The 12382-nt window shown below is 39.7% G+C and overlaps 1 protein-coding gene across 1 annotated transcript in view; it reads left to right on the forward strand.

Annotated features, from left to right (window-relative positions):
* Nucleotides 1-12382, forward strand: part of SRGAP1 (SLIT-ROBO Rho GTPase activating protein 1) — a 263998-nt gene that overhangs the window by 166787 nt on the left and 84829 nt on the right. The window contains exon 5 of the mRNA XM_028110990.2: nt 12047-12229. Coding sequence (XP_027966791.1) covers nt 12047-12229 — 183 coding nt within the window. The remainder of the gene's footprint in view (nt 1-12046; nt 12230-12382) is intronic.

Here is a 12382-nt window from a genome sequence, read left to right on the forward strand (position 1 = left end):
TCCATCACTGCCTTGGAGTCAGTCAACAGGTGGGGTCTTGCTGGTTCAAGGCAGCCCTTATCCTTGAAGGGGTAGTTTTGCTTCCCGTCAGGGAATGCTTTGCCCTTAGGTCTTCCACCTGAGCCAAGAGGCTAGCCAGGAAGAACCTCGCTAGCGAGTTTGTGGTCAAAAGGGAGGCAGCTAACGTCCTCTTTCAATGTTGGAGGCATGTGAAACATTTTCCTGAAAATAATTAAATATTTAATATTGCAGGAGACTTTGAAATTCTAGTAAATTCTTTGGCTTTTCATTTTACATATACTTTCTCCCTCAACATTGCCGACTACTTTAACCTCTCCCATTGTCACTCTGCCACTGTGTTCAGGGTCGCCCTGGTTAATAAGTATTCCAGGTGACAGCTCTTGAGTATTTTTTTCAGTAGATTAAACTTGTATTTCAGTGCCTCTGAAGACTGGCTGAAAACCCCTTTTGAAACAAGGGCTTTCTGAATGACCTTCTCTATCACTGATTTTTCTCTCTTGACTTGTCGGGCAAGGATTAAGTCTCTTTGCCCCTCTGTTCCTTTGATGCATAAAACAAAGACCATCTCTCTGCTCTCAGCCTCTCAGGTGTGAAAATAAACCAGTCAGCCTCAGTGGGGCTGAGGCCATTGTGGGCTTAAAGGATGTGAAAGAAGGGTGTTTCATTTATTATAATAGCATCCATTAAGCATTCACTGTGTGTCTGTTACCCCTGCAAGTGCTTGACATGTATTCATTCATTTTATCTCCGCAACAGTCTAACAGGTACTATTCTTATTCCCAATTAGAGGTGAGGAAACATTCTAAAAGGCAAAACATAGATTTGATCCCAGGTAGCTGGCGCCTGAGTTTAACTATTAGAGCTGGTGAGAAATGAAACGGGCTGTCTTTTAAGACCCTGCTCTCCGTCTTCGGAGGATGGTTGCCCAGCAAGTATGTGGAGGAGGCCTGTGATCTGTAATGTCCTAGGATTTATGGAATGCAGTTAATCAGCATTTGTCCCAAATTTCAGAGTCTGTTCCCTGTCTCTAAGTCAGTTAAATGGAAAGCACTAAAAGCATTGTTGCCTCTGCTGTAGAGTTGTTACAGGATCATCTCTACTGCATCCAAGTAATACACACCCAGTGCCTGGGAGGGGCCTTTCAACAAATACATAGGTCCTGGAAATGCCTCGATGACAAGCACACAGCCAGTGAACTAGACTAGTGAGATATTTCCATTTTTGGTGTTAGATGCTGGACTAGGTAAAGAGACAGGTCTCTACAGCTCTGTGCAAAGCCCAGAGTCACCTGGGAGACTCCTAGAGCCCATGACACCTGATTTTAGTGATAAAGGAAGGGTGGGAAGGGTGTTCCAAAAAGCAATTAGTACATGAGGGAAAGCACAGATGTGTCAAACCACATTGCCTGTGCAGGGAACTCCACGTGCTTGAATATTGCCAGAGCATTAGCAAATCATTGATGTAAAAATAAAGGGAGTAGTACATTGGACTTTGTAAAAAATCTTCTGCCCTTTCCACCACATGAAGTACTTGAGAGACAAGGAAAATATCCTTAACAAAATCAGAATTTTTGGTGACAGTGACATTTATTTCATGTTAAAAATCTCTGATAGGGCACCTGGAGTCCTAGGATCGAGTCCCGCTTTGGGCTCCCTGCTTGGCGGGGAGTCTCCTTCTCCCTCTGACCCTCCCCCCTCTCGTGTGCTTGCTCTCTCATTCTCTCTCAAATAAATAAATAAAAATCTTTAAAAAAATTGTGAAGCAGAAAGATATTATACCACATTAATTGCTCTCATGAAAAATTACTCTTAGGCACTAATGAACTGCTATCAATCAATAAAGAATAAAATGTTACTGGATTTCTAGTAATAGAATGTAATGGAATCAAGTAGGACAAGGCCTATTTGTGGTACATAGTAGGGGGCTCAAGAAATGTTTGCTGAATATGAATGTTCATCAAGAGTTCATAGACAAAACCAATAACCCCTAACTATGACTCGAAGATTTAAATTAGAAACTGCCTGTAGTGACTGTTGCAAATAGAGCTAGGACAGATTAAGATTAATAAGTACGGGTCACTCTTGTTACAGATAGAAACATTTTCTTTTTAATAAGGCATAAAATAATTTATCTTTAGTATAAATTAGTCATTTTTTATTAAAAATTTTTATTAAAGTAGCAAAATCTTGTAAAATTAATTGTAATTTGCCACTTTAAAGTTGTTAAATTTAGCATTTTGAAAAAGATGACTAATGCCCTGTTTTAACTTAAATATTACAATAAAAAATAAAAGCATGTGGCAAATCTATGTATCACCCCTGCACCCACCAAAGAGTTCTTGGGTTTTCCTCCTTGATGAGCACTTGATGATTGATCACTAATCAGCTTGGGAGCTAATTAAAGTCACTAGAGTGATAGATATCCTGGAATAAGGTTCATCAATATAACGGTGTGTTAGACTATCCAGGCATTGTTCATTTCTAGATACTTTCTGTGCAACAGAGCAGATGAGTTATGGCCTCAGAGCCCATGGAGGATTGTAGGAGGAATCCTACATTCTCAGCGTAGCATGGTGTACTACTTGCTGCCTCAAGTCAACAAAAGCAGGAGATAATTAGTATAATTTGTTGTTACACTGGCTTTTCCTTTCGATTAAAATTTATCTGCCGTTTGCCCTGACACTGAAAAAAATCAATCCCTTTAGCCACTGAAAAGTATTTTACACACACACACACACACACTCAAGTCATAAATTCTTACGGTATTTAGTTGTTGTAAGATTAGTATCTGAAATCATGGACTCACAGAATTTTAGAGTTGGAGAAGGCCTGGGGGATCATGTGGTCCAACCACCCCTCCCCCCTTATAGGTGAGAAAGCGGGCTAGCAGAGATGAGTAGTCTTGCCCCCAGGTCAAATGGGTGGGGCATGGTGGATTGAGGGCTCACCCTGGGATATCTGAGACTCGAATGCTCCTTCCCCTAACACAGGCTCTTGAAACTGGAGACGGAAACAGTCAATTTACAAAAGAAAACAAAAACATTAACAATGGCATGGATTCTATTTTCCTTTAGACTGCTAAATGCCATCCTGTATTATTTCCTCTGAGCTTCATCCACTAGTCTCCTTTTAGCAGGATAGTATTAAAATCCTCTTAGAAAGAAGACTTCTAGTTACACGATCAGTTTTTTCTTCCAATTTGGCCTCTAGTTTGTACTTTTTCCTCCATTCCGTACTTTTCAAGGTGTTTTGAGAGGCACAGTTTGGTTGTCCCCCTAATTTTGGCGTAGGGAGACCTCATATTGTCATCTCTAATAGATAAGACTCATACTGAGGGTCGGAAAGACTGAGGTTACAGCCAGCAAAGCAAGGATCAAAATCCAGGTTTATTGGATTTCATAGACCTAAGCTCTTTCCATTGAAATAGTGCCCTTTATAATTACTCCTGAAACAAAATCTTTAACATTACACTAAACGTAATATAATTATTTTTTTTCTTTTCTTTAGCCATATTTCCTCCCATTGCATATATGTCTTCTCTATTTTCCCTTGTGTTTATTCTCTGTGTTTCTGTTGCCCTGTCTTTTGGTTGGTTGGCAGGCCCTAGGCAGCGAGGTCCAGAGTCTCAGACAATGCCTTTTGTTCAAAGCATTTGTTTGAATTATAAATGTAATTTGATGATAAATTCAGACTGTTGTACTGATTTCATTTCAGTGGAGCCAGAGCATACCTCAAGTTTTCCTTGATAAACTAGCTGTAAAGACAGCATCTCATGCTATTTAGTTGTTCATCTTGATCTATATGCTCATTCTAAAGAGCTTTGCTAAAATTCTTAACGTATACATAAATGGCATAAATGGAAATATCACCAATTTCCTTCCCTTTACGTCTATCAGAAATGATAATCTTGGGGCGCCTGGCTGCCTCAGATGGTTAAGCGTCTGCCTTTGGCTCAGGTCATGATCCCAGGGTCCTGGGATCGAGCCCCACATCAGGCTCCCTGCTTGGTGGGGAGCCTGGTTCTCCCTCTCCCTCTACTGTTCCCTCTGCTTGTGCTCTCTCGCTCTCTGTCAAATAAATAAATAAAATCTTAAAATAAAATAAAATGTGTTGTGATAGGGGTGCCTGGATGGCTGAGTCAGCTAAGTGTCCAGTTAAGCATCCAACTCTTGGTTTCGGCTCAGGTCATGATCTCAGGGTCCTGGGATTGAGCCCCGAGTCAGGCTCTGCTCAGTGTTGAGTCTGCTTGAGATTCTCTCTCTGCCACTCCCTCTGTCCCTCCCCCACCCCCCACACTCACAAGCTCTCTCTTTCTCTCTCTCTCAAAAATAAATTTTTAAAAAATGTTTTATGATCATTTTTTTCAAATATCAGTAACTGATATTTTTTTTTAAAGATTTTATTTATTTATTTGACAGAGAGACACAGCGAGAGCAGGAACACAAGCAGGGGGAGTGGGAGAGGGAGAAGCAGGCTTCCCGCCGAGCAGGGAGCCCGATGTGGGACTTGATCCCAGGACCCTGGGATCATGACCTGAGCCAAAGGCAGATGCTTAACGACTGAGCCACCCAGGCGCCCTCAGTAACTGATATTTACTGTACACTTATATGTCAGGCTTTTTGTGCTCTTTACACGTGTGGACATCTTTAATCCTTCTAACTACCCTATGCATGCCATGAGTAAGAATGTTATGCTGGTTTTACAGTGAGGAAACCGAGGCACAGAAAGGTGAAATGGCTTGCCCAAGATTACCCAGTAAGTGCAGAAGTAGGATTTGAACCCAAGCAGTCCATTCCGTGAGTCTAAGCTCTAACCACCAGTATACTCTCTCAAAGTTGGGTTATCCCTATGTTATTTCGCATATGTAATGGAATTTTGTAAATTCTGCTTTCATTGACCTGTGGAAAGCCATACCAGCCTAGGAAGAGGAGATGGATTTATGAGAGTTCATCATCATGTCTGTCCTACAGACCACTCAGTACCTCAGGGATCAGCAACTTTTCCAGCCCTAATGCCACAAATGAGAATAAACAACAGTGACCTATAGCTCTTAGCTTAGAGCATAATATGAAGCCAGGTAATCTGGCTCGAGAGCCCACACACTTATTTCTACATCAGACTTTAGGAACTGTCAAGAATCAAAACTATCCATTCTGTTATGTGCTTCTATGCATTCTCTCATTTAATCCCCATTTTACCTCAAAGGAACTAGGGCCCAGAAAAGTTAAGAAGTTTGCTGGCTAGTAAGTGGTAGCACAGGAACTCAAATCCGGTTCTGCCTGGCTCCGGAGACTATTCATCACCAGGGTTGGCTTAGTATCCTACAGAGCAAGAAGGCTCGAGGTTGCAGGTGAAAGGATCCTGGCATGCAGTAATGAGTGTTCTCTGACAGATACTTCCTGCCTGCTGCCCCTGTCCAAAATAAGCCTTTGGAAGGGCACCTGGGTGGCTCAGTCAGTTAAGGGTCTGCCTTCAGCTCAGGTCATGATCCAAGTGCTGGGATTGAGCCCTGCATCAGGCTGCCTGCTTGGTGAGGAGCCTACTTCTCCCTCTGCCACTCCCCCGCTGCTTGTGCTCTCTCTGTCTCTCAAATAAATAAATAAAATCTTTAAAAATAATAATAATAAGCCCTCGGAGACACAGCATGGCCAAGCAGAGTCCATAACCTGGACTGAGGCTGTGCAGCCCCTTGAGGGGCCAGGTTCCTTGCAACACAGCCCTGGGGCTCAGCATAGGGTGGCCCGGGGGTCCTGCTTTCCTGGGGAACCCAAGAACTTGTTGGGAAACAACAGGAATGGGCATTCAAGGCTGTGGCCCTAATTTGGTGGTGGTGTTAGTCTGGCACTTGCAGAAACTCAGTTATAATTCGAGCCTTGTCATGTATTGACTGTAGAAAAGAGATCTTTATCTTAGGATGCTGACAATTAAGGAAACCCCAAAAATGTAGTTTCTCAGAAGAGCTTTTAGTGATTGATGGAGTTAGTAAACCAGCAGGTTAGGAAATATTGTCACTAACATACTGCTTTTCATTTCCTCTCAGCCCAGCCTCCACACCTTTCTTTTTTCAGGGGCCATGAACCCCAATGCTAACTGTATCTCACAGTGATTTAGAGCTATTTATCATCTCATTAGTCCAATCCCAGGTATTTTATTGGCAATGCTATTTTGGATGCTGGGGAGGGAGAAGAATAATGCCAGGCACATACTAGGTATTTAGTAAATATTGGTTAAATGACGATATGAATGGACAAGATGCCTGTAAATGTCCTCCTGCCCTTCATTTGTTTCTCACCAAATGCCTATTTTACTCCCACTGTCTAAAGGCAGTATCGAGAATCCAAAGGGTAGGGGCGCCTGGGTGGCTCAGTCGGTTAAGCGTTTGCCTTCAGCTCAGGTCATGATCCTGGGGTCCTGGGATCGAGCCCCATGTCCAGCTCCCTGCTCAGTGGAGAGCCTGCTTCTCCCTCTCCCTCTGCCTGCCCCTCTGCCTACTTGTGCTCTCTCTCTATCCCTCTGTCAAATAAATAAATAAAATCTTAAAAAAAAAAAAAATCCAAAGGGTACGCAAGACCCTGCTGGTGCCCCAGCTGAATTTAAGGACAATCCATGATACTGGATGCTACACAGGTATCTATGACACATGCAGAGAGTCCGGAGTACTGTCAACGAGAAGATCTTGGCAGTTGGAAGAACACAGTAGCTCTGGTTGGGGAGCCAGGGAACACTGACCTTGCCTTGAAGGATGAGTCAAAATGTTAGGACAAGGTGCCCGGGGAGGACGTCGCAGGCAGTGGGCTTGGCTTGGGAGAAGGCCACAGAGGCCGGAAAACACACTTTTGAGGAGGAAGCATCAAGTGATTGACTTAGAGTAGTGCACAAAGTGCTATCTGAGCCAGTGTTAAGACCAGACCGGGAGGGTGCTGAACTCCATGGTGGAAGGAGACGTGTCAAGTCTAAGAAAAGGTCAGACAGAGTAAGAACAGGGAAAATGCCCTGTGACTGTTATCCTGGATTCTCTTTCTTTCCCTTCCCTCCTGTTTTATGCTAACTGAGGTTACTTCACACCCCAAACCCTCCTGCATATCTTCATCAAATTGCTGCTAAGATACTGCTTTGACCATACCGTTTACACCTCTGTGGATTTATGAACCCCTATAGAATATATTTTTTAAAACTTTCTGGTTGAGGTTTCAAGGCTCTCCTGATCTGGCCCATGACAACTTCTGCAGTCTTATCCTCCAGCCCAGTTACCCAACCATCCACTGTTCAAGCCCTTCCCTGGAGCCCCTTCTCGAAGTCATTGTCTGTGCGTGCCCACCGTACCTGTGTGTTCCCCCTATTCCTTATACCTTTGCTGGTACTATTCCTCCAACTTGAATGTCCTCTCCCTTCATCTGTGTCCATCAGACTCTCCAAGGCCCATTTTTTAATCTCCCAAAATTTAAGCTCTTAGAAGTAGGAAACCAAGTCCCTATTTTTATACCCATCATTGCCTTATGGATGGTAAATACCAAGCAAATGGTGAGTGAATAAGTATCTGTCAGCCCTCTTTCCCTCTATGCCTAAATATAACCAAGAGTAGCTATATCCCCCAGGTAAAGAGGCCTTCCATTTGTATAGTGCTTTAGAGTCCCAAAGGTTATAGCGCAGCAGTCTAAAACACCCAATCTGGAACCATACTGCCTGGGTTTCAACCATTGTTCTGCCAGTTACCAGCTATGTGACCTTGGGCAAGTTAGTTCACCTCTCAAGGCCCTTCTTGTCACATCCGTATAATAGGAAGAATAAAGGTACGTACCCCATGAGTTTTTTTAGAAGGACTAAATAAGCTATTATTGGTAAAATGCTTAGAATGGTGTCTGGCACATAGTAAACATTATACAATGCTTCTTTAGCTAAATATATACATATTACACATATATATTGATGGTATACATTATACACACACACACACACACACACATATTGTAAGTACTCAGTAAAGTTTGTTACATGCACACACACCTAGGGATGCACAATTGAATGTCCACAATGACCTTGTAAGGTGAGCAGAAGTGTAAAATAAATTCCCCACACCTGGTAACTGGTAGACCCATTCTTAAAATCATGCCTTCAACTTCTGTGCCAGTAGTCAGAAAGTAAAATGTTGGTGACTAACATAATAAAATAAAAGTAATAAAAAAAATAAATAAATCATTAAAAAAACATAAGTAAAATGTAGAGGCTTAATACACTGATCTTCAAATATGTGGACAGTTTTCAGATACATAATGGTTTCATGACACTAAATATTCAAATTTACTATAGATATTTATTTTGATTTAAAGTACAAGAGTAGTGTCAGATATACTACATGGGTCTGTCAGTAAGGAAAAAAATATTAACAGCTTCTGTGCAAAAGTTTTTGCATAGGATTTCACAATTGCAAAGAAATCTATTTCACTATATTCTTCTGCAGTTAAGAAAAGATGGAGTAGGAAAGATAAATTGAGTGTGTTCAATGGAGAATTATGCATGAGGTTTTAGTAGAGAAGAATTCAAATAGGAAAATATGCTATTGGAGTACATTTAAATGGATATATGCCTATCATGTCATTTGGTATGCAAATGCTTGTGTTTGCATTAAGCTGATGGAGAAGCGATTATTTTCTTTGCAGTATGTATTCAAAATTCACCTTTAAAAAAATAAAAGCTTTCTTCTACTTCTTTGAAAAAGAGAAAACTGTTATTTTAAATACAAAACACATTTAACTTCTGTCAGCAGCTTACGTTTTAAATAATGTAGTTTGTTCTTGCATTCATTATCTGCAATTAGAGTTCTCAAAAAGCTTTTAGTGTTTTTCTCCTCAACTTTTAAAATTCATTCATTGTCCTTGTTAACATTTTAGTAGTGGAAAACTGAACAAAGAAATTTCCTTCTGGAAATTACCATTGAACTGGGTAGAAAATCCTCAGCTATCATTCTGAACCACGTTATGATGGGATATTTACACCCTTTTCTTGCTAGTGTTAGGTCAAGAATGTTTTCCTTTTAATCTAGACTAGTTTATAAGAAACCCATGTTGGCAGCCAGCTCAGTATCCTTAGTTCATAAGGCTGAGTTTGTGCAGATTACTTGCTTACACAGGTCCTCAGCATCTAAATAAAGCAAGAGTTCAAGTCTTTTCTTCAGGGTGTATTTAAAAGAAAAGAATTCTCAGATACCCAGGGCTGTCTGGGATGCCTTTTCATCTCTCTGTGATGGGAGTCACATGTTCTCGTTTCTTCCTTTGGCTATTAGCAAGAAGAATATAGACAGCTGAGAGAGAGAGAGAGTTATTGTTGAGTTTTTTCCCACCCTCTTTTTAAAGATGTAACTGGAACCAGGACCCAAATGGTATGTGGGTTTGCTTCAGGCAGGGTGTACAAACAGAGCCAAGCCTAGAAATGGAAGGTGTGTAGTAGATTCATTGACCTCACTGTTTGCCCAGCTGTAGGGTGACTCCCTTTTCATTCCCCAGCTGCCCAGCTGCTGCTTAATGCTATTTTATTTTTCTTTTGAACTGCGGTAGCCAACCAAACTTCTCCTGGACAGGTTTGATAATTACCAAAAGCAGGTAACTTTGCAATTACACACAGCTCAGGAAAAGCTGCCACGACTTTGCAGTTTCGCCCTTACCTTGTTCTTGTTCAGCAATGCCTTTAATGTGATTTGCTAGCTTACATTTTGAAGGAAAGACATCATCAGATTTTATGAAAATAAGTAAAATCTCTTCATTGACCCCATGTTTTACACTTCAAATAGTCACCTTGAGAATGTGTATTAAGTTGAACCATTCTTAAGAACGTGCTGACTCTCTACCTTTTCTGTAACCTACCAAAACAGCAATTTCATATGCTTCAACCTAAATAAATACATTCCAGTGATGCTTCCAGTTCCCAAACTATTTTAAAACTCATCTTTTGAAATAAAAAAAATCAAGTTCCTTACTTCAAAATGTTACATTAAATCTCTTCTAAACAACTACATTTCAGTTATAAAATTGGCTCTGAATAATTTATGGATTAGTTATAAATGAAATAAAATCCATTTTATGTGGATGAGGGTTTAACATAATTTATGGGAAAGTGCCACCACTGATGTTTGGATGCTAAGTTCTGGATTGTTCCTTAATATGTCTCTTGAATTGGAGTCATAGCCTACCTGTGTTGTCTCTTTTAAGCAGTATAATTGTGCTTAAAATAAACAAGATTTAGAAATGGCCCAGATGTCTGAACTCTCCTTATAAAAGCAGATTGAAATATTAGAGGGGCACCTGGGTGGCTCAGTGGGTTAAGCCTCTGCCTTCGGCTCGGGTCATGGTCCCGGGGTCCTGGGATCGAGCCCCGCATTGGGCTCTCTGCTCGTGGGGAAGCCTGCTGCACCCTCTCCCACTCCCCCTGCTTGTGTTCCCTCTCTTGCTGTGTCTCTCTCTGTCAAATAAATAAATAAAATCTAAAAAAAAAGAAAAGAAATTATATTGGAAAACTGATTTTCAGGTAAAATCTTCTAAAATCTGTGACTGTTACTCTATCTACGAGTACAGGGATTATATGCAGATATGGTAGATATTATAAGAGTAAATATACTTATTATTTGAAAAAATGTTTATTGAAATATCATCCATGTTTTCTAAATGCTTTGGGAAATAACTCTATAGATCAAGTTTTTTTCAAAATAGCAGAGTGTTAAATTGGCAGTATGTGTCAAAAACCTCGAAAGGCTTTGTGCAGATTGTTTACCTCTGCAGTTCTCCTTCTGAAAATGTACCATAAAATTTTTTTAATTTTTTAATTAAAAAAATAATAAAAATAAAATAAAATTTTTAAAAATGTGCCATAGGAAATGTGATAATTTTGTGCATAAATATTTCTGTGACAATAATATAACCAAAATATTTAAGGATTTAAAATTTTTTAATTTTTAAAATTTTTAAATTGAGAATTCTTTATGTAAGTTTACAGCATACATGGAAAGGATACATTACAAAATTTTATTTTCTATATATTCCTAAATGTATTAAAATGCATCTTATTGTAGCATTTCTAAGAGAAGAAATAAGATAGGATGTATATCAAGGGTTTTAGCACAGGTTCATTTATAAAGCAAAACATTGAAATATCCTAAAATGTTCAACAATAGGAAATTAGTCAAGCTATGTCCCAGTCATATAAATATTATTCAGCCCTTAAAATTATATTTTAGAAGAATATTTAGTGATACAGAAAAGTGTTCTGATATATTAAGTGAAAAAAGGTGAGAGGAGATTAGAGATTGTTCATATAGTATGGTACAAATTTTTTAAAAGGAGAAATATGTGTCATTTTCAAATGAAGAGAGAGAGAGAGAGAGAGAGAGAGAGAGTGTGTGTGTGTGTGTGTGTGTGTGTGTGTTTTCATAGGAAAAAGACCAAATGGCTGTACCAAAAATCTTAACAGTTGTTATCTCTGCTTGCTTTTTATGTTCTTTTTTGTGTCGTGTTTTCTACATTGAACATAAAATATTACTTTGTGCTCAGAAAAACAATTTTTTAAACTGAAACTATGTATGAACCTTAATATTTACATCTTGTATTTTGATCAGTAGATTTTATGCAAAAAAAACAATTCTTTAGTAAGAGCTGTACTAATTTGGAGTTTTTTAGAATTCCAAAACTGGGGTAAAATTTATCCATGAGTAGTGGTTTATTCTGCAGATTAATAATGCAGAGATTTTAGAGAACACTTCTAAGCTTAAGGGAACTCTTCAAGTGCACTGAAAGCATGCATAAGACTCTAAATCATTTTTTCATCAAAGCGTGTCCCCTAAGTGCCTCTTCCTGGCAAGTGAATTTGCATATTTCTCTTTGCTTTACATAGAAGCAATAGTCCATAATTCATCTATTTGACTAACAATCTGGCTCTCCCCCTGCCAGTTGGAAGGTGATATTTTTAACATATTCCTCACATAAGGGCTTCCATTCACTACAGACAGGCATCTTGTAACAATTTGGGTCACATTTTCACAGGTGATGAAAACATACCATATGTATCATGCAGAGAGCATCAGTGCAGAGAGCAAGCTGAAAGAGGCTGAGAAACAAGAAGAAAAGCAAATCGGAAGGTCTGGTGATCCGGTCTTCCATATCAGACTGGAAGAGAGACATCAGCGGCGAAGCTCTGTAAAGAAAATTGAAAAAATGAAAGAAAAAGTAAGTAAAAAACATCACAGAGCCTTTCTGTCCTCACTTCAGGTGACAATACTAAGAACACTGATGGACTAACTGATAGACGCACGTTGTAAATTATTGTGAAATGACATGCATTTCCTCCCACGGGAATGAAAAACGTTTAAGAAACATAAA

Source organism: Eumetopias jubatus, unplaced genomic scaffold (genome assembly GCF_037043125.1).
Source record: "Eumetopias jubatus isolate StellerSeaLion01/CBP00866 unplaced genomic scaffold, mEumJub1_p1.0 scaffold_8, whole genome shotgun sequence".
Classification (NCBI taxonomy): domain Eukaryota; kingdom Metazoa; phylum Chordata; class Mammalia; order Carnivora; family Otariidae; genus Eumetopias; species Eumetopias jubatus.